General features: G+C 49.1%; 1 protein-coding gene across 1 annotated transcript; it reads left to right on the forward strand.

Annotated features, from left to right (window-relative positions):
• Positions 1-1,051: 1,051 nt before the first annotated feature.
• Positions 1,052-6,803, forward strand: LOC147082085 (putative G protein-coupled receptor 139). The gene has a single exon (XM_085980454.1). It carries the CDS (start codon positions 5,010-5,012, stop codon positions 6,000-6,002), a length of 993 nt encoding a protein of 330 aa, XP_085836580.1. The 5' UTR covers positions 1,052-5,009; the 3' UTR covers positions 6,003-6,803.
• Positions 6,804-22,886: the final 16,083 nt, after the last annotated feature.

The following is a 22,886-nucleotide window of genomic DNA, read 5'->3' on the forward strand; positions in this document are numbered from 1 at the left end:
CTATTACCATCTCGTCTAGCTTCTAATCTCTTTTACTTCTTTTGGTTCTTTTATTCTTTTGTCCGATCGCAGCCCTGCCTTCGATCTAGTTCCTTTTCTCTCCAGTTTTGAAGAAGGGTCAAACCCGAAACGTCAACTCAAATTTCTCTCCACAGATGTTGCCTGACTTGCTGAGTTTTTCCAGCATTTTCTGTTGTTATTTCGGATTTCCAACATCTGCAGTATTTTGCTATCGTCATAGGAAGGATGTGATTGCTTTGGAGAGGGTGCAGAGAAGATTCACCAGGATGTTACCTGGGATGGAGCGCCTCAGCTATGAAGAGAGGCTGGACAGGCTGGGGTTGTTTTCCTTGGAGCAAAGAAGGCTGAGGGGGGACCTGATTGAGGTGTATAAAATGATGAGGGGCATAGATAGGGTAGATAAAGAGGAACTTTTCCCCTTAGTAGGGGGGTCAATAACAAGGGGGCATAGATTCAGGGTAAGGGGCAGGAGATTTAGAGGGGATTTGAGGAGGAAATTTTTCACCCAGAGGGTGGTTGGAATGTGGAACTCAATGCCTGAAAGGGTGGTAGAGGCAGGAACCCTCACAACATTCAAGAAGCATTTGGATGAGCACTTGAAATGCCAGTGCATACAAGGCTATGGACCAAATGCTGGAAAATGGGATTAGACTGGACAGGGATGGATGGGCGGCGCAGACACGATGGGCCGAAGGGCCTCTTTCTGTGCTGTAAAACTCTATGACTCTATGACCACTTAACACTCACAGAAGGGAAGGCATGGATTGAGATGGTGTGTTGGATATTAGGAATATGTAATGTTATACAAAATATGTACTATTACTTCCTCACTACTGTTGGTGTTCATAGTAAGGATTTATGTCCAGTTATTAATTCTAAATAATGGAGAGGCCCAGAGTAAGAGCTGGGCACTGCAGTGAGGAGGCATTGGTGGCTCTGGTTGGCGCTGTTGAACGGCGACGGGCAGTGCTGTTCCCTGAGAGTGGCAGGCGGCTATTGACCCGGGAGTTTAGATGGGTGTGGAGGGAGGTGGGTCAGCATGTCACCTCGGGGAGCCTGATGCCAAGGACCCACACCCAATGTCGGTAGAATTTCAACGACCTCAGTCGTGTGATCAGGGTGAGTACCTGCTTTTCAATACCTCTACATCCCTCCATCTCAACTTCACTCTGTGCCCAGAGGGTTTACAAACACAAATGCCCAACACTCATCCAAGACCTATGGCCATCCCATAAAATACACATGCACACCCCACACCTTGCAAAGAATAACGGCTATTCAGCTGTGGCAGGCACATCTGCCAAACACATGGCTGCACACAGCAACGGTTATTCAACTATGGTAGGCACATCTGCCAAACACATGGCTGCCCACAATAATGACAGGCTAAGTGATTGGACACAAATTTGGCAGATGGAATATAATGTTGGAAAGTGTGAGGTTATGCACTTTGGCAGAAAAAATCAAAGAGCAAGTTACTTTCTAAATGGAGAGAAACTGCAAAGTGCTACAGTACAAAGGGATCTGGGGGTCCTGGTGCATGAAACACAGAAGGTTAGTATGCAGGTGAAGCAGGTGATCAGGAAGGCCAATGGAATCTTGGCTTTTATTGCAAGGGGGATGGAGTATAAAAACAGGGAAGTCTTGCTGCAGTTATACAGGGTATTGGTGAGGCCACACCTGGAATACTGCGTGCAGTTTTGGTTTCCATATTTAAGAAAAGATATACTTGCTCTCGAGGCAGTTCAGAGAAGGTTCACTCGGTTGATTCCGGAGATGAGGGGGTTGACGTATGAGGAAAGGTTGAGTAGGTTGGGCCTCTACTCATTGGAGTTCAGAAGAATGAGAGGTGATCTTATCAAAACATATAAGACTGTGAGGGGGCTTGATCGGGTGATTGTTCGCCTCCCTCCCACGTTGGTGCTGCTGATCTTCCTCTTCATCATCCTCCTCCTCTTCTCCCCCTTCATCCTCCTCCTCAGGTGGTACACCAATCCCTGGTGGCAATAGCTGGGCCCTCATGATTGCATTGTTATGAAGCATGCAGCACACAACAATGAAGAGGGAGACTCGCTCGGGAGAGTACTGCAGGGCTCCACCTGAGTGGTCCAGACACCGGAACCATTGTTTCAAGATGCTGACCGTCTGTTCTATGAGGTTCCTGGTGGCGCTACGGCTCTCATTGTATTGCAGCTCGACAGGGGTGTTGGGGTTACAGAGCGGTGTCATCAGCCAGGTGCCGAGTGGATAACCCGTGTCCCCGGGGAGCCATCCACTAGGTTGACACGGTGCTTGGAAGAAATCTGGGACACCAGACTGGCGCAGGATATAAGTATCATGGCTGCTGCCAGGATAGCGGGCATTGACGGTGAGTATGAGCTGTTTGTGGTCACAGACCAACTGGAAATTCAGAGAGTGGCAACCCTTGTGGTTTCAGAAGACCTCTGCATTCTTATGAGGAGCCCACAATGCCACATGCCTGCATTCAATGGCACCCTGAACCATGGGGAAGCCCACTATCCTCGCAAAGCCACATTCACGCTCTTTGTCCTGGTTCATGGGCAGAGAGGTACTGGCATCTCCTCTTCTACAATGACTTTGTCAACTCCTGGATGCAACAATGAAAAGCAAACTGGGAGATATTTGCTATGTCCCCAGTAGAAGCCTGAAAGGAACCGCTGTTTTAGAAATTCAGAGCCACTGTCACCTTCACAGCCACCGACAGAGATGTCCTGGTCCTGAACTGAGGCTGCAGATCTCATTGCAGGAGGCGGCGGAGCTCAGTGACCAGCTCCTCGCTGAAGCACAGCCTTTGGAAACACTGCTCCTCAGACAAATGGATATAGGAGGAGAATTACTCCCTGAATACCCTGGGAGAGTGAGGACTCCTGTGCAGAGGCCTGATAGCCTTCCTCCTACTGGCCATGTTTGCCACTCTGTCTCCACATCTGCTGCCTCCGAAGGTGAAGCTGGATGATGACGACGCCCCGATTTAGTGCATTCCCCATCGAAGACTCTAAACATCGTTAGAAGGAAGGTGAAATAAAAATGAACCTGGAAAGTAGTGCTGAGGACCCGAAACTCCTTCGGTCAGCGCCGAATCCCTCCAGACATCTCTCTCCCACTCAACCTGCATGTAGCAAATATTTTGCAGACAATAAATGGGATAAACGGCCGCCATTAAATAACGCTCTCTCAGCCCGTTCCCGACTTGAAAATGATCCACTCTACCACTCTAGCAGGTGCTAAGGCAGGGGACGTGACTCAATATCTGGTCCAGGGCGTTGCATGCTTGCTGGATGTCATGATCTGTGGGGGCATGAGATCGTGCAAAATGACTGATCAATTTCGCGAGCGGTGCTATAATAGCCGTGAACAGGCGCTAAGCATCTAGCGCCCCCTGAAGGCGCTAACCAAATATTTTTTCCCTGCATGTTTCACTGTGTTTGTCTCTTTGTTGTTCCCCATCCCATCTACGCTGCTGTCAGCCATTGATTCTGAAGGAGATGTCATGTTACCAAGATTCAACAGTTCTGTATTGAACTCCAGCAAATGTATTGGCGGTGACTCTTTATTTAACGTATTTCAGTTTGCTATCTACACTGAACAGTAGTATCTGATCAGAAGAATGCTGTCTTGGTTTGAGAGACTTTTCACCGAATGGCGAAAGGCCATCGACCTGAAACGTTAACTTTGTTTCTCTCTCTCTCCACAGATACTGCTGAACACGCTGAGTATTTCCACCATTTTCTGCTCTCATTTGAGATTTTCAGTATCTGCATTATTTTGCTTTGGTTTTCACCTGATGCTAAGTGTGGCTACTTAGAGTCACAGGAACAAGCCCTGGCAGATCACATCCACATCTTCAATTGCCTGAAATATCCGCTGATCATTCAGTTCCAGTCAGTGTCTCCTTTCCCACCCTCTCCAGTTCTGCATTAGTGGCACTGCTTCTGATGGTTAAACTAGGATTACAAGGATAATTTACATTCTCACACGACGTTCATTCAGCCAAATTTCAATACATTTATTTCCAATCATTGTTTTGAATTCACAATTAGCTCCCTTGCCCGTCTGTCACAGTTCAGTGGATCTGTCAGAGAGACCCAGAGTGATTCTCTATTGCCTCCTGCTGTACTTCAGGATAAACAATCCCCGCTGATTGTAACTGAAGTAATGATTATAAGAAAACCCTTTGATATCTTCTCGTCTAATATTCTCTACACAAGATGGAAACAACAGGTGAAAAAGTACAAGAATAAATCTCTTCTATTTGTGTTCAGATATTTTACACAGCAGTCGGCGACATGTTGTCTGTGGGATAAATCGTCTGATTTCGATGCTGATAAATGCATTTATTGGGACATTACCTGCTCAATCATCACTATTGACTTTAATTCAGAGTCCATTCTTATTGATGAAATTTGCAATGTTATTTGGAAAATCTTCCTTTCATTGAGCGATGGTTTGAGTATTTCAACAGAAATGTGGAAAACTCAATCTTCAAAATACTTCTGAGAGCCCAGTTATCTTTATAACTGCAGTGCACTTGTATTTATTATCTCAGCATTGTCACATTACATCCGTACATTTTACATACAATTGCCTGTAATTATTGCATGCCTAGGTTGCTGTTGTATGCATTTTCAGTTCTAAATAGAACGGATATTCTCAACAGGAGCAGGAATCCAAGTGGGATTTCCCTCTCCCTAACACAGGGGCATGGAAGCGAACATCTCCGCTCCAAATGCTGACTGATCCCGAGACAGGAAGTCTTCCTGAGAGGTTTTGGTCGTTTGTGTCCCGGGTACCTCAGGCGGTGCTTTTGTCTGTTGGGCTAAAGGTAGATTGATCATTTAATCCCTCATTGATCAAACATCTGTTATTTTCATGTGGTAGTCATTCCAATTTAATTTATTGATTCCACAATGTATTCCCAGTTATCCACACAATAAATCCTGTATCAGCTCCACAGGTAATAGAATTAGATGTGTTGCAGATTCCTCCCCGAATTCCATCAAACTGCTGCTCTTGCTCCCAGCCTGATGTATAATTTCTGTTTATTTCTCTTCCTCACAGTGAACTTAGTGACGATTGTGATCCTGTCTCGGGGAAAGTGCGGTCTCTCCAAATGTGTCACTTGTTACCTGGTGGCCATGGCAACGGCGGATCTACTGGTCGTTATCCTCGACCTGATATTGAGGCACATTCCGATTGTTTATAGTGAACAGTTTTATTTCCTGTGGGACATCCCCGTGTGTAATATCCACGCCGTCCTGCTGTTTGCAGCCACAGACTGTTCTGTCTGGTTCACCGTCACTTTCACCTTTGATCGATTTGTGGCCATTTGTTGCCAGAAGCTGAAAACTAAATATTGCACTGAGAAAACGGCGGCTGTGGTTCTGGGAACAGTGACTGTGCTGAGCGGTTTAAAGAGCATCACCTGGTATTTTATGTTCTCAGGTTGGTATACGCTTATGAACCTCCCCTGGTTTTGTGCTGTCACAGAGGATGTTCGGTATTCACGGGTCTGGGGAACAATCGAGCTCCTTCATTATATTCTCACCCCGTGTGTCCCATTTGTGGTGATTCTGCTGCTCAATGCTGTCACCGTCAGACACATTATAGTGTCCAGCAGAGCCCGCAGGAGGCTCCGGGGTCCCAGCAGTGGGGAGAGTCCCAGAGACCCCGAGATAGAGAGCCGCAGGAAATCCATCATTTTACTGCTTGTTATCTCCGGCAACTTCATCCTGTTATGGGCAATGTTTATGGTGTATTCTCTATGGAGCCGGATGGTTGATTTGGGGTATCAGTCTGTATTTCTACCTAATTATGTAATGGAGCTGGGATTCATGCTGCAGCTGCTGAGTTGCTGCACAAACACTGGGATTTATGCCGTGACCCAGACTAAGTTCAGAGAGCAGTTGAAGAATGTGGGGAAATATCCCTTTACTCTGATTGTAAAATTCATTAAAGGGTGAGAAGAATCAGAGAATTTGCAGCCTCAGAGTTGAAATTTCCCTGGGCCTGATATTGTGGGGCCCTGCACAAATATGGCGGCTCAGGTGCCACGCACAAAGATGGCGGCTCTGGGGCCCAGTTCAAAGATGGCGGCTCTGCGGTCCCGCACAAACGTGGTGGCTCTGGGGCCCAGCACAAAGAATGCGGCACTGGCGTCCCGCACAAATATGGCGGCTCTGGGGCCCGATACAAAAATGGCGGCTCTGGGGCCCAGCACAAAGATGGCGGCACTGGGGTCCCTGCACAAAGATGGCGGCTCTGGGGCCCAGCACAAAGATGGCGGCACTGGGGCCCCGCACAAAGATGGCGGCTCTGGGGCCCAGCACAAAGATGGCGGCACTGGGGTCCCCGCACAAAGTTGGCAGCTCTGGGGCCCCACGCAAAAATGGTGGCACTGGGGTCCCGCACAAAGGTGGCGGCTCTGGGGCCCCGCACAAAGATTGCGGCTCTCGGACGCCGCACAAAAATTGCTGCTGTCTCTCGGGACCTTGCCCTGCTGGCGGGAGGCAGGCGGGCTTCCTGAGGGCAGCAGCAGCTGGAGCTCCAGTTTCCACGAGAGCGGGCGGCGAGTAGGAGAAGACCGACTTGGCCCAGCCCACAGGAGCCCGAACAGCCCAGCCCGGGGAGGAGAAGGCCCGCCACCAGGACTTTATTAGTCATTATAATCCTTTGTAATGCTTTCCATCATTACAGCACTTTACAGATCTTTCTAACCCTTTGTAAATGATAATGACCATCAATAAAACATTTTGAAGCTTTTAAAATCATGATGACGCTTAAGAAATCATTTTTATAATTCATTCTTGGGAGGTGGGCTTTGCTGGCAAAGCCAGCATTTATTGCCCAACCCTAATTGCCATGGAGAAGGTGGAGGTGAGCCGCCTGTGACAAGCGACTGTCTTGCTGAGCCATTTCAGTGGCCAGTTGAGAGTCAATCACATTGCAGTGAATCTGGAGTCACATTTCAGCCAGACCAGGTAAGGGCAGCAGATTTCCTGCCCTAAACAAGGTCATTAGTGAACCAGATGTATTTTTATGACAAGCTGGTACTTTCTTAGCCACCATTACTGACACTAGCTTTTTATTTCAGATTTGTTCAATTAATTGAATTTAAATTCCCCAGCTGGTGTGATTTGAATTCTGATTCATTTGTCCAGTCTTCTGGTTTACTAGACCAGCAACATAACCACTATGCTACTGTACCCTTCAAATATATCGCCGTTCCTTCATCGTCACTGGGGCAAAAGTCTGAAATTCATCCATAACAGTATTGTGAGAGCACCTTCACCACAGGGCCTGCAGCGGCTCAAGATGAAGGCCCACCATTATCTCATGGGTAACTAGGGAAGGGCAAGTGAACCGGCCCTGACAGCATCACACATATCCTGACAACAAATACATAGAATAAATTAAATAGGATTAAAATCAATGATTTTATAATTCATTGATTGAAACCAGAAGAGGACTGTGATCAGAGTGGGGCATCAAGTACGCTAAACAAATTGAGATCAACACTTGGCTCACCAATTATAAGGTTGTATGATTGATACTGCTCACACTATCCCAATTTACCTATATTTGAAAAGGTGCTTGACAAGGTATCACATGTTACCAAAATTGAAGCCCATGGGATCGAAGTGGCAGACAACAGTGAGTGGTGTGGGGTATATCAGGATTACAGTGAGGGGTAAGGAATATATCAGAGAGTGTAACAGTGGGGGGTGTGAGGTTCATCAGACTGTTACAGTGCATGTGTGGGGTATATCAAAGTATTACAGTGAGTCACGTGGGATATAAGAGAGTTAGAGTGAGGGATGTGGGTTATATCAGAGTGTAAAAGTGAGGGGTGTGGTATGTATCAGAATGTTACAGTGAGGAGTGAGGGATGTGGAGTATATCAGTGTGTTACAGTGCGGTATGTGGGGTATATCAGAGTGTTACAGTGAGTCACGTGGGATATAAGAGAGTTAGAGTGAGGGGTGTGGGGTATATCAGAGTGTAAAAGTGAGGGGTGTGGTATGTATCAGAATGTTACAGTGAGGGGTGAGGGATGTGGAGTATATCAGTGTGTTACAGTGCGGTATGTGGGGTATATCAGAGTGTTACAGTGAGTCACGTGGGATATAAGAGAGTTAGAGTGAGGGGTGTGGGGTATATCAGAGTGTAAAAGTGAGGGGTGTGGCATGTATCAGAATGTTACAGTGAGGGGTGAGGGATGTGGAGTATATCAGTGTGTTACAGTGTGGTATGTGGGGTATATCAGAGTGTTACAGTGAGTCACGTGGGATATAAGAGAGTTAGAGTGAGGGGTGTGGGGTATATCAGAGTGTAAAAGTGAGGGGTGTGGTATGTATCAGAATGTTACAGTGAGGGGTGAGGGATGTGGAGTATATCAGTCTGTTACAGTGTGGGATGTGGGGTATATTAGCGTGTTAATGTGAGGGTTTTGGGGTATATCAGAGTCTTACAGTGAGGGTTGTGGTGCATATCAGAGTGTTACAGTGAGGGGTGTGGGGTATATCAGTGTTACAGAGAGGGGTGTGGGGTATATCAGAGTGTTACAGTGAGGAGTGTTGGATATATCACAGTGTTACAGCGAGGGGTGAGGGGTATATCAGTGTTACAGCGAGAAGTGTGGGATAAATCACAGTGTTGCAGCGAGAGGTGTGGGATAAATCACAGTGTTACAGCAAGAGGTGTGGGCTATATCACTGTAAAATTGAGGGGTGTGGGATATATCACTCTTACAGTGAGGGGTGTGGTGTATAACAGAAACTTACATTGAGTTGTGTGGGGTATATGAAAGTCTTACACTGAGTGGTGTGGGGTATATCATAGAATTACAGTGAATGGTGTGGGACATGTCGGGGTGTTACAGTGAGGGGTGTGCAATATATCGATGTGTTACAGTGAGGGGTTTGTGGTGTATCAGAGTGCTATTGTGAGGGGTGCGGAGTATATCAGAGTGCCAATGTGAGGGGTGTGGAGTATATCAGAGTGCCAATGTGAAGGGTGTGGAGTATATCAGAGTGCCAATGTGAGGGGTGAGGAGTATATCAGAGTGCCAATGTGAGGGGTGTGGGGTACATCAGGGTGCCAATGTGAGGGGTGTGGAGTATAACAGAGTGCCAATGTGAGGGGTGTGGAGTGTATCAGAGTGCCAATGTGAGGGGTGTGGAGTATATAAGAGTGCCAATGTGAGGGGTGTGTAGTATATTAGAGTGCCAATGTGAGGGGTGTGGAGTATATTAGAGTGCCAATGTGAGGGGTGTGGAGTATATCAGAGTGCCAATGTGAAGGGTGTGGAGTATATCAGAGTGCCAATGTGAGGGGTGTGGAGTACATCAGAGTGCCAATGTGAGGGGTGTGGAGTATATCAGAGTGCTATTGTGAGGGGTGTGGAGTATATCAGAGTGCCAATGTGAGGGGTGTGGAGTATATCAGAGTGCTATTGTGAGGGGTGTGGAGTATATCAGAGTGCCAATGTGAGGGGTGTGGAGTACATCAGAGTGCCAATGTGAGGGGTGTGGAGTATATCAGAGTGTTACAGTGAGCGGTGTAGGGTATATCAGCGTGTTACATTTAGGTGTGAGTGGTATATCAGAGTGTTAAATTGTGGTGATTGGGGTATATCGGAGCGTCACAGTGAGAGTTCTGGGATAAGTAAGAGAGGATTAAAGTGAGGTGATTATCAGAGTGTTACAGTGAGGGGTGTGGGGTACATCAGAGTATTAGAGTGAGGGGTGTGGAATACATCAGAGTATTACAGTGAGGGGTGTGTGGTTCATCAGAGTGTTACAGTGAGGGGTGTGGGGTTCATCAGAGCATTACAGTGAGGGGTGTGGGGTATATCGGAGTGTTACAGTGAGGGGTGTGGGGTATATCAGTGTGTTACAGTGAGGGGTGTGGGGTATATCAGGGTGTTACAGTGAGGGGTGTGGGGTTCATCAGTGTATTACAGTGAGGGGTGTGGGGTTCATCAGAGTATTACAGTGATGGGTCTGCGGTTCATCACAGTGTTATAGTGAGGGGTGTGGGGTTCATCAGAGTGTTACAGTGAGGGGTGTGGAGTTCATCAGAGTGTTACAGTGAGGGGTGTGCGGCTCATCACAGTGTTACAGTGAGGGGTGTGGGGTTCATCAGAGTATAAGAGTGAGGGGTGTGGGGTTCATCAGAGTGTTACAGTGAGGGGTGTGGGGTTCATCAGAGTGTTACTGTGAGGGGAGTGGGGTTCATCAGAGTGTTATAGTGAGGGGTGTGGGGTTCATCAGAGTGGTACAGTGAGGGGTGTGGGGTTCATCAGAGTATTACAGTGAGGGTTGTGGGGTTCATCAGAGTGTTAAAGTGAGGGGTGCGAGGTTCATCAGAGTGTTACAGTGAGGGGTGTGGGGTTCATCAGAGTATTACATTGAGGGGTGTGGGCTTCATCAGAGTATTACAGTGAGGGGTGTGGGGTTCATCAGAGTATTACAGTGAGGGGTGTAGGGTTCATCAGAGTATTACAGTGAGGGGTGTGGGGTACATCAGAGTGTTACAGTGAGGGGTGTGGGGTTCATCAGAGTGTTACAGTGAGCGGTGTGGGGTTCATCAGAGTATTACAGTGAAGGGTGTGGGGTACATCAGAGTGTTACAGTGAAGGGTGTGGGGTATATCAGAGTGTTACAGTGAGGGGTGTGGGGTTCATCAGAGTATTAAAGTGAGGGGTGTGGGGTTCATCAGAGTGTTACAGTGCGGGGTGTGGGTTTCATCAGAGTGTTACACTGAGGGGTGTGGGGTTCATCAGAGTGTTACAGTGAGGGGTGTGGGGTTCATCAGAGTATTACAGTGAGGGGTGTGGGGTACATCAGAGTGTTACTGTGAGGGGTGTGGGGCTCATCAGATTGTTACAGTGAGGGGTGTGGGGTTCATCAGAGTATTACAGTGAGGGGTGTGGGGTTCATCAGAGTGTTACAGTGAGGGGTGTGGGGTTCATCAGTGTGTTACAGTGAGGGGTGTGGGGTTCATCAGAGTGTTACAGTGAGGGGTGTGGTGTTCATCAGTGTGTTACAGTGAGGGGTGTGGGGTTCATCAGAGTATTACAGTGAGGGGTGTGGGGTTCATCAGAGTGTTACAGTGAGGGGTGTGGGGTTCATCAGTGTGTTACAGTGAGGGGTGTGGGGTTCATCAGAGTGTTACAGTGAGGGGTGTGGGGTTCATCAGTGTGTTACAGTGAGGGGTGTGGGGTTCATCAGAGTATTACAGTGAGGGGTGTGGGGTACATCAGAGTGTTACTGTGAGGGGTGTGGGGCTCATCAGATTGTTACAGTGAGGGGTGTGGGGTTCATCAGAGTATTACAGTGAGGGGTGTGGGGTTCATCAGAGTGTTACAGTGAGGGGTGTGGGGTTCATCAGTGTGTTACAGTGAGGGGTGTGGGGTTCATCAGAGTATTACAGTGAGGGGTGTGGGGTACATCAGAGTGTTACTGTGAGGGGTGTGGGGTTCAGCAGATTGTTACAGTGAGGGGTGTGGGGCTCATCAGATTGTTACAGTGAGGGGTGTGGGGTACATCAGAGTGTTACAGTGAGGGGTGTGGGGTTCATCAGAGTGTTACAGTGAGGGGTGTGGGGTTCATCAGAGTGTTACAGTGAGGTGTGTGGGGTATATCAGAGTGTTACAGTGAGGGGTGTGGGGTTCATCAGAGTGTTACAGTGAGGGGTGTGGGGTACATTAGAGTGTTACAGTGAGGGGTGTGGGGTTCATCAGAGTGTTACAGTGAGGGGTGTGGGGTACATCAGAGTGTTACAGTGAGGGGTGTGGGGTTCATCAGATTATTACAGTGAGGGGTGTGGGGTTCATCAGAATATTACAGTGAGGGTTGTGAGGTTCATCAGAGTGTTACAGTGAGGGGTGTGGGGTTAATCAGAGTGTTACAGTGAGGGGTGTGGTGTTCATCAGCGTGTTTCAGGGAGGGTTGTGGGGTTCATCAGAGTGTTACTGTGAGTGGTGTGGAGTTCATCAGAGTATTACAGTGAGGGGTGTGGGGTTCATCAGAGTGTTACAGTGAAGGGTGTGGGGTTCATCAGAGTATTACAGTGAGGGGTGTGGGGTTCATCAGAGTGTTACAGTGAAGGGTGTGGGGTTCATCAGAGTATTACAGTGAGGGGTGTGGGGTTCATCAGAGTGTTAGAGTGAGGGGTGTGGGGTTCATCAGAGTGTTGCAGTGAGGGGTGTGGGGTTCATCAGAGTGTTACAGTGAGGGGTGTGGGGTTCATCAGAGTATTACAGTGAGGGGTGTGGGGTTCATCAGAGTGTTACAGTGAGGGGTGTGGGGTTCATCAGAGTGTTAGAGTGAGGGGTGTGGGGTTCATCAGTGTGTTACACTGAGGGGTGTGGGGTTCATCAGTGTGTTACAGTGAGGGGTGTGGGGTATATCAGAGTGTTACAGTGAGGGGTGTGGGGTTCATCAGAGTATTAGAGTGAGGGGTGTGGGGTTCATCAGAGTATTACAGTGAGGTGTGTGGGGTTCATCAGAGTATTACAGTGAGGGGTGTGGGGTTCATCAGAGTGTTACAGTGAGGGGTGTGGGGTTCATCAGATTATTACAGTGAGGGGTGTGGGGTTCATCAGAGTGTTACAGTGAGGGGTGTGGGGTTCATCAGAGTGTTACAGTGAGGGGTGTGGGGTTCATCAGAGTATTACAGTGAGGGGTGTGGGGTACATCAGAGTGTTACAGTGAGGGGTGTGGGGTTCATCAGAGTGTTACAGTGAGGTGTGTGGGGTACTTCAGAGTGTTACAGTGATGGGTGTGGGGTTCATCAGAGTATTACAGTGAGGGGTGTGGGGTACATCAGAGTGTTACAGTGAGGGGTGTGGGGTTCATCAGAGTGTTACAGTGAGGTGTGTGGGGTACTTCAGAGTGTTACAGTGATGGGTGTGGGGTTCATCAGAGTATTACAGTGAGGGGTGTGGGGTACATCAGAGTATTAAAGTGAGGGGTGTGGGGTTCATCAGAGTGTTACAGTGAGGGGTGTGGGGTTCATCAGAGTGTTACAGTGAGGAGTGTGGGGTTCATCAGATTATTACAGTGAGGGGTGTGGGGTTCATCAGAGTGTTACAGTGAGGGGTGTGGGGTTCATCAGTGTGTTACAGTGAGTGTTGTGGGTTTCATCAGAGTATTACAGTGAGGGGTGTGCGGCTCATCAGAGTGTTACAGTGAGGAGTGTGGGGTTCATCAGCTTGTTTCAGGGAGGGTTGTGGGGTTCATCAGAGTGTTACAGTGAGGGGTGTGGGGTTCATCAGAGTATTACAGTGAGTGTTGTGGGGTACATCAGAGTGTTACAGTGAGGGGTGTGGGGTTCATCAGAGTGTTACAGTGAGGGGTGTGGGGTTCATCAGAGTGTTACAGTGAGGGGTGTGGGGTTCATCAGAGTATTACAGTGAGGGGTGTGGGGTTCATCAGAGTGTTACAGTGAGGGGTGTGGGGTACATCAGAGTGTTACAGTGAGGGGTGTGGGGTTCATCAGAGTGTTACAGTGAGGGGTGTGGGGTACATCAGAGTGTTACAGTGAGGGGTGTGGGGTACATCAGAGTGTTACAGTGAGGGGTGTGGGGTTCATCAGAGTATTACAGTGAGGGGTGTGGGGTATATCAGAGTGTTACAGTGAGGGGTGTGGGGTATATCAGAGTGTTACAGTGAGGGGTGTGGGGTTCATCAGAGTGTTACAGTGAGGGGTGTGGGGTATATCAGAGTATTACAGTGAGGGGTGTGGGGTACATCAGAGTGTTACAGTGAGGGGTGTGGGGTACATCAGAGTATTACAGTGAGGGGTGTGGGGTTCATCAGAGTGTTACTGTGAGGGGTGTGGGGCTCATCAGATTGTTACAGTGAGGGGTGTGGGGTTCATCAGAGTGTTACAGTGAGTGTTGTGGGGTACATCAGAGTGTTACAGTGAGGGGTGTGGGGTACATCAGAGTGTTAGAGTGAGGGGTGTGGGGTTCATCAGAGTGTTACAGTGAGGGGTGTGGGGTTCATCAGAGTGTTACAGTGAGGGGTGTGGGGTACATCACAGTGTAACAGTGAGGGGTGTGGGGTTCATCAGATTATTACAGTGACGAGTGTGGGGTATATCAGAGTATTACAGTGAGGGGTGTGGGGTTCATCAGTGTGTTACAGTGAGGGTTGTGGGTATCATCAGAGTATTACAGTGTGGGGTGTGGGGCTCATCAGAGTATTAGAGTGAGGGGTGTGGGGTACATCAGAGTGTTACAGTGAGGGGTGTGGGGTTCATCAGAGTATTACAGTGAGGGGTGTGGGGTTCATCAGAGTGTTACAGTGAGGGGTGTGGGGCTCATCAGAGTGTTACAGTGAGGGGTGTGGGGCTCATCAGAGTATTACAGTGAGGGGTGTGGGGTTCATCAGAGTGTTACAGTGAGGGTTGTGGGGTTCATCAGAGTGTTACAGTGAGGGTTGTGGGGTACATCAGAGTGTTATAGTGAGGGGTGTGGGGTTCATCAGCGTATTGAAGTGAGGGATGTGGGGTACATCAGAGTGTTACAGTGAGGGGTGTGGGGTTCATCAGAGTGTTACAGTGAGGTGTGTGGGGTACATCAGAGTGTTACAGTGAGGGGTGTGGGGTTCATCAGATTATTACAGTGAGGGGTGTGGGGTTCATCAGAGTGTTACAGTGAGGGTTGTGGGTTTCATCTGAGTATTACAGTGAGGGGTGTGGGGCTCATCAGAGTGTTACAGTGAGGGATGTGGGGTTCATCAGAGTATTACAGTGAGGGGTGTGGAGTTCATCAGAGTATTACAGTGAGGGGTGTGCGGTTCATCAGAGTATTACAGTGAGGGGTGTGAGGTTCATCAGAGTGTTACAGTGAGGGGTGTGGGGTTCATCAGAGCGTTACAGTGAGGGGTGTGGGGTTCATCAGAGTGTTTCAGGGAGGGGTGTGGGGATCATCAGAGTGTTACACAGAGGGATCTGGAGTTCATCAGAGTGTTACAGTGAGGGGTGTGGGGTTCATCAGCGTGTTCTGGGAGGGGTGTGGGGTTCATCAGAGTGTTACACAGAGGGATGTGGAGTTCATCAGACTGTTACAGTGAGGGGTGTGGGGTTCATCAGATTATTACAGTGGGGGGTGTGGGGTTCATCAGATTATTACAGTGAGGGGTGTGGGGTTCATCAGAGTGTTACACAGAGGGATGTGGAGTTCATCAGACTGTTACAGTGAGGGGTGTGGGGTTCATCAGATTATTACAGTGGGGGGTGTGGGGTTCATCAGATTATTACAGTGGGGGGTGTGGGGTTCATCAGATTATTACAGTGAGGGGTGTGGGGTTCATCAGAGTGTTACAGTGAGGGTTGTGGGGTTCATCAGAGTGTTACAGTGGGGGGTGTGGGGTATATCAGAGTGTTACAGTGAGGGGTGTGGGGTTCATCAGATTATTACAGTGAGGGGTGTGGGGTTCATCAGAGTGTTACAGTGAGGGGTGTGGTGTTCTTCAGAGTGTTACAGTGGGGGGTGTGGGGTTCATCAGAGTATTACAGTGAGGGGTGTGGGGTTCATCAGATTATTACAGTGAGGGGTGTGGGGTTCATCAGAGTGTTACAGTGAGGGTTGTGGGGTTCATCAGAGTGTTACAGTGGGGGGTGTGGGGTTCATCAGAGTATTACAGTGAGGGGTGTGGGGTTCATCAGATTATTACAGTGAGGGGTGTGGGGTTCATCAGAGTGTTACTGTGAGGGGTGTGGTGTTCTTCAGAGTGTTACAGTTAGGGGTGTGGGGTTCATCAGAGTATTACAGTGAGGGGTGTGAGGTTCATCAGAGTGTTACAGTGAGGGGTGTGGGGTACATCAGAGTGTTACATTGAGGGGTGTGGGGTTCATCAGATTATTACAGTGAGGGGTGTGGGGTTCATCAGAGTATTACAGTGAGGGGTGTGCGGTACATCAGAGTGTTACATTGAGGGGTGTGGGGTTCATCAGATTATTACAGTGAGGGGTGCGGGGTTCATCAGAGTGTTACAGTGAGGGGTGTGGTGTACTTCAGTGTGTTACAGTGAGGGTTGTGGGTTTCAACTGAGTATTACAGTGAGGGGTGTGGGGCTCATTAGAGTGTTACTGTGAGGGATGTGGGGTTCATCAGAGTATTACAGTGAGGGGTGTGGAGTTCATCAGAGTATTACAGTGAGGGGTGTGGGGTTCATCAGAGTATTACAGTGAGGGGTGTGAGGTTCATCAGAGTGTTACAGTGAGGGGTTTGGGGCTCATCAGAGTTTTACAGTGTGGGGTTCATCAGCGTGTTTCAGGGAGGGTTGTGGGGTTCATCAGAGTGTTACAGTGAGGGGTGTGGGGTTCATCAGAGCGTTACAGTGAGGGGTGTGGGGTTCATCAGAGTATTACAGTGAGGGGAGTGGGGTTCATCAGAGTGTTACAGTGAGGGGTGTGGGGTTCATCAGAGTATTACAGTGAGGGGTGTGGGGTTCATCAGAGTATTACAGTGAAGGGATGTGGGGTTCATCAGAGTATTACAGTGAGGGTGTGGGGTTCATCAGAGTATTACAGTGAGGGGTGTGAGGTTCATCACAGTGTTACAGTGAGGGGTGTGGTGTTCATCAGAGTATCACAGTGAGGGGTGTGGGGTACATCAGAGTGTAACAGTGAGGGGTGTGGGGTTCATCAGATTATTACAGTGAGGGGTGTGGGGTATATCAGAGTATTACAGTGAGGGGTGTGGGGTTCATCAGTGTGTTACAGTGAGGGTTGTGGGTATCATCAGAGTATTACAGTGTGGGGTGTGGGGCTCATCAGAGTATTAGAGTGAGGGGTGTGGGGTACATCAGAGTGTTACAGTGAGGGGTGTGGGGTTCATCAGAGTATTACAGTGAGGTGTGTGGGGCTCATCAGAGTGTTACAGTGAGGGGTGTGGGGTTCATCAGAGTGTTACAGTGAGGGTTGTGGGGTACATCAGAGTGTTATAGTGAGGGGTGTGGGGTTCATCAGAGTATTGCAGTGAGGGATGTGGGGTACATCAGAGTGTTACAGTGAGGGGTGTGGGGTTCATCAGAGTATTACAGTGAGGGGTGTGGAGTTCATCAGAGTGTTACAGTGAGGGGTGTGGGGTACATCAGAGTGTTACAGTGAGGTGTGTGGGGTATATCAGAGTGTTACAGTGAGGGGTGTGGGGTTCATCAGATTATTACAGTGAGGGGTGTGGGGTACATCAGAGTGTTACAGTGAGGGGTGTGGGGTTCATCAGATTATTACAGTGAGGGGTGTGGGGTACATCAGAGTGTTACAGTGAGGGGTGTGGGGTTCATCAGATTATTACAGTGAGGGGTGTGGGGTTCATCAGAGTATTACAGTGAGGGGTGTGGGGTTCATCAGAGTGTTACAGTGAGGGTTGTGGGGTATATCAGAGTGTTACAGTGAGGGGTGTGGGTCTCATCAGAGTATTACAGTGAGGGGTGTGGGGTTCATCAGAGTGTTACAGTGAGGGATGTGGGGTTCATCAGAGTATTACAGTGAGGGGTGTGGAGTTCATCAGAGTATTACAGTGAGGGGTGTGCGGTTCATCAGAGTATTACAGTGAGGGGTGTGAGGTTCATCAGAGTGTTACAGTGAGGGGTGTGGGGTTCATCAGAGTGTTACAGTGTGGGGTTCATCAGCGTGTTTCAGGGAGGGTTGTGGGGTTCATCAGAGTGTTACAGTGAGGGGTGTGGAGTTCATCAGAGTATTAAAGTGAGGGGTGTGGGGTTCATCAGAGCGTTACAGTGAGGGGTGTGGGGTTCATCAGAGTGTTTCAGGGAGGGGTGTGGGGTTCATCAGAGTGTTACAGTGAGGGGTGTGTGGTTCATCAGAGTTTTACAGTGAGGGGTGTGGGGTTCATCAGAGTATTACAGTGAGGGATTTGGGGTTCATCAGAGTGTTACAGTGAGGGGTGTGGGGTTCATCAGAGTGTTACAGTGAGGGGAGTGGGGTTCATCAGAGTGTTACAGTGAGGGGTGTGTGGTTCATCAGAGTTTTACAGTGAGGGGTGTGGGGTTCATCAGAGTATTACAGTGAGGGATGTGGGGTTCATCAGAGTGTTACAGTGAGGGGTGTGGGGTTCATCAGATTATTACAGTGAGGGGTGTGGGGTTCATCAGAGTGTTACAGTGAGGGGTGTGGGTTTCAACTGACTATTACAGTGAGGGGTGTGGGGCTCATTAAAGTATTACAGTGAGGGGTGTGGGGTTCATCAGAGTGTTACAGTGAGTGGTGTGGAGTTCATCAGAGTATTACAGTGAGGGGTGTGCGGTTCATCAGAATGTTACAGTGAGGGGTGTGAGGTTCATCAGAATGTTACAGTGAGGGGTGTGAGGTTCATCAGAGTGTTACAGTGAGGGGTGTGCGGTTCATCAGAATGTTACAGTGAGGGGTGTGAGGTTCATCAGAGTGTTACAGTGAGGGGTGTGGGGCTCATCAGAGTGTTACAGTGTGGGGTTCATCAGCGTGTTTCAGGGAGGGTTGTGGGGTTCATCAGAGTGTTACAGTGACGGGTGTGGAGTTCATCAGAGTATTAAAGTGAGGGGTGTGGGGTTCATCAGAGCGTTACAGTGAGGGGTGTGGGGTTCATCAGAGTATTACAGTGAGGGGTGTGGGGTTCATCAGAGTATTACAGTGAGGGGTGTGGGGTTCATCAGAGTATTACAGTGAGGGGTGTAGGGTATATCAAAGTGTTACAGTGAGGGGTGTGGGGTTCATCAGAGTGTTACAGTGAGGGGTGTGGGGTTCATCAGAGTGTTAGAGTGAGGGGTGTGGGGTTCATCAGAGTGTTACAGTGAGGGGTGTGGGGTTCATCAGAGTGTTACAGTGAGGGGTGTGGGGTACATCACAGTGTAACAGTGAGGGGTGTGGGGTTCATCAGATTATTACAGTGACGAGTGTGGGGTATATCAGAGTATTACAGTGAGGGGTGTGGGGTTCATCAGTGTGTTACAGTGAGGGTTGTGGGTATCATCAGAGTATTACAGTGTGGGGTGTGGGGCTCATCAGAGTATTAGAGTGAGGGGTGTGGGGTACATCAGAGTGTTACAGTGAGGGGTGTGGGGTTCATCAGAGTATTACAGTGAGGGGTGTGGGGTTCATCAGAGTGTTACAGTGAGGGGTGTGGGGCTCATCAGAGTGTTACAGTGAGGGGTGTGGGGCTCATCAGAGTATTACAGTGAGGGGTGTGGGGTTCATCAGAGTGTTACAGTGAGGGTTGTGGGGTTCATCAGAGTGTTACAGTGAGGGTTGTGGGGTACATCAGAGTGTTACAGTGAGGGGTGTGGGGTTCATCAGCGTATTGAAGTGAGGGATGTGGGGTACATCAGAGTGTTACAGTGAGGGGTGTGGGGTTCATCAGAGTGTTACAGTGAGGTGTGTGGGGTACATCAGAGTGTTACAGTGAGGGGTGTGGGGTTCATCAGATTATTACAGTGAGGGGTGTGGGGTTCATCAGAGTGTTACAGTGAGGGTTGTGGGTTTCATCTGAGTGTTACTGTGAGGGGTGTGGGGCTCATCAGAGTGTTACAGTGAGGGATGTGGGGTTCATCAGAGTATTACAGTGAGGGGTGTGGAGTTCATCAGAGTATTACAGTGAGGGGTGTGCGGTTCATCAGAGTATTACAGTGAGGGGTGTGAGGTTCATCAGAGTGTTACAGTGAGGGGTGTGGGGTTATTCAGAGCGTTACAGTGAGGGGTGTGGGGTTCATCAGAGTGTTTCAGGGAGGGGTGTGGGGTTCATCAGAGTATTACAGTGAGGGGTGTGGGGTTCATCAGAGTGTTACAGTGAGGGGTGTGGGGTTCATCAGAGTGTTCTGGGAGGGGTGTGGGGTTCATCAGAGTGTTACACAGAGGGATGTGGAGTTCATCAGACTGTTACAGTGAGGGGTGTGGGGTTCATCAGATTATTACAGTGGGGGGTGTGGGGTTCATCAGAGTGTTACACAGAGGGATGTGGAGTTCATCAGAGTATTACAGTGAGGGGTGTGGGGTTCATCAGCGTGTTCTGGGAGGGGTGTGGGGTTCATCAGAGTGTTACACAGAGGGATGTGGAGTTCATCAGACTGTTACAGTGAGGGGTGTGGGGTTCATCAGATTATTACAGTGGGGGGTGTGGGGTTCATCAGAGTGTTACAGTGAGGGGTGTTGGGTTCATCAGACTGTTACAGTGAGGGGTGTGGGGTTCATCAGATTATTACAGTGGGGGGTGTGGGGTTCATCAGATTATTACAGTGAGGGGTGTGGTGTTCTTCAGAGTGTTACAGTGGGGGGGGTGGGGTTCATCAGAGTATTACAGTGAGGGGTGTGGGGTTCATCAGATTATTACAGTGAGGGGTGTGGGGTTCATCAGAGTGTTACAGTGAGGGTTGTGGGGTTCATCAGAGTGTTACAGTGGGGGGTGTGGGGTTCATCAGAGTGTTACAGTGAGGGGTGTGGGGTATATCAGAGTGTTACAGTGAGGGGTGTGGGGTTCATCAGATTATTACAGTGAGGTGTGTGGGTTTCATCAGAGTGTTACAGTGAGGGGTGTGGTGTTCTTCAGAGTGTTACAGTGGGGGGTGTGGGGTTCATCAGAGTATTACAGTGAGGGGTGTGGGGTTCATCAGATTATTACAGTGAGGGGTGTGGGGTTCATCAGAGTGTTACAGTGAGGGTTGTGGGGTTCATCAGAGTGTTACAGTGGGGGGTGTGGGGTTCATCAGAGTATTACAGTGAGGTGTGTGGGGTTCATCAGATTATTACAGTGAGGGATGTGGGGTTCATCAGAGTGTTACTGTGAGGGGTGTGGTGTTCTTCAGAGTGTTACAGTTAGGGGTGTGGGGTTCATCAGAGTATTACAGTGAGGGGTGTGAGGTTCATCAGAGTGTTACAGTGAGGGGTGTGGGGTACATCAGAGTGTTACATTGAGGGGTGTGGGGTTCATCAGATTATTACAGTGAGGGGTGTGGGGTTCATCAGAGTATTACAGTGAGGGGTGTGCGGTACATCAGAGTGTTACATTGAGGGGTGTGGGGTTCATCAGATTATTACAGTGAGGGGTGTGGGGTTCATCAGAGTGTTACAGTGAGGGGTGTGGTGTACTTCAGTGTGTTACAGTGAGGGTTGTGGGTTTCAACTGAGTATTACAGTGAGGGGTGTGGGGCTCATTAGAGTGTTACTGTGAGGGATGTGGGGTTCATCAGAGTATTACAGTGAGGGGTGTGGAGTTCATCAGAGTATTACAGTGAGGGGTGTGGGGTTCATCAGAGTATTACAGTGAGGGGTGTGAGGTTCATCAGAGTGTTACAGTGAGGGGTTTGGGGCTCATCAGAGTTTTACAGTGTGGGGTTCATCAGCGTGTTTCAGGGAGGGTTGTAGGGTTCATCAGAGTGTTACAGTGAGGGGTGTGGAGTTCATCAGAGTATTAAAGTGAGGGGTGTGGGGTTCATCAGAGCGTTACAGTGAGGGGTGTGGGGTTCATCAGAGTGTTACAGTGAGGGGTGTGGGGTTCATCAGAGTATTACAGTGAAGGGATGTGGGGTCCATCAGAGTATTACAGTGAGGGGTGTGGGGTTCATCAGAGTATTACAGTGAGGGGTGTGAGGTTCATCACAGTGTTACAGTGAGGGGTGTGGTGTTCATCAGAGTATCACAGTGAGGGGTGTGGGGTTCATCAGAGTGTTACAGTGAGGGGTGTGGGGTATATCAGAGTATTACAGTGAGGGGTGTGGGGTTCATCAGAGTGTTACAGTGAGGGGTGTGGGGTTCATCAGAGTATTACAGTGAGGTGTGTGGGGCTCATCAGAGTGTTACAGTGAGGGGTGTGGGGTTCATCAGAGTGTTACAGTGAGGGTTGTGGGGTACATCAGAGTGTTATAGTGAGGGGTGTGGGGTTCATCAGAATGTTACAGTGAGGGGTGTGGGGTTCATCAGAGTATTACAGTGAGGGGTGTGGGGTTCATCAGAGTGTTACAGTGAGGGGTGTGGGGTACATCAGAGTGTTACAGTGAGGTGTGTGGGGTATATCAGAGTGTTACAGTGAGGGGTGTGGGGTTCATCAGATTATTACAGTGAGGGGTGTGGGGTACATCAGAGTGTTACAGTGAGGGGTGTGGGGTTCATCAGATTATTACAGTGAGGGGTGTGGGGTACATCAGAGTGTTACAGTGAGGGGTGTGGGGTTCATCAGATTATTACAGTGAGGGGTGTGGGGTTCATCAGAGTATTACAGTGAGGGGTGTGGGGTTCATCAGAGTGTTACAGTGAGGGTTGTGGGGTATATCAGAGTGTTACAGTGAGGGGTGTGGGGCTCATCAGAGTATTACAGTGAGGGGTGTGGGGTTCATCAGAGTGTTACAGTGAGGGATGTGGGGTTCATCAGAGTATTACAGTGAGGGGTGTGGAGTTCATCAGAGTATTACAGTGAGGGGTGTGCGGTTCATCAGAGTATTACAGTGAGGGGTGTGAGGTTCATCAGAGTGTTACAGTGAGGGGTGTGGGGTTCATCAGAGTGTTACAGTGTGGGGTTCATCAGCGTGTTTCAGGGAGGGTTGTGGGGTTCATCAGAGTGTTACAGTGAGGGGTGTGGAGTTCATCAGAGTATTAAAGTGAGGGGTGTGGGGTTCATCAGAGCGTTACAGTGAGGGGTGTGGGGTTCATCAGAGTGTTTCAGGGAGGGGTGTGGGGTTCATCAGAGTGTTACAGTGAGGGGTGTGTGGTTCATCAGAGTTTTACAGTGAGGGGTGTGGGGTTCATCAGAGTATTACAGTGAGGGATGTGGGGTTCATCAGAGTGTTACAGTGAGGGGTGTGGGGTTCATCAGAGTGTTACAGTGAGGGGAGTGGGGTTCATCAGAG

Source organism: Somniosus microcephalus, unplaced genomic scaffold, assembly GCF_052327205.1.
Source record: "Somniosus microcephalus isolate GS21.2 unplaced genomic scaffold, FLI_Smic_1.0 scaffold183, whole genome shotgun sequence".
Taxonomy (NCBI): Eukaryota; Metazoa; Chordata; class Chondrichthyes; order Squaliformes; family Somniosidae; genus Somniosus; species Somniosus microcephalus.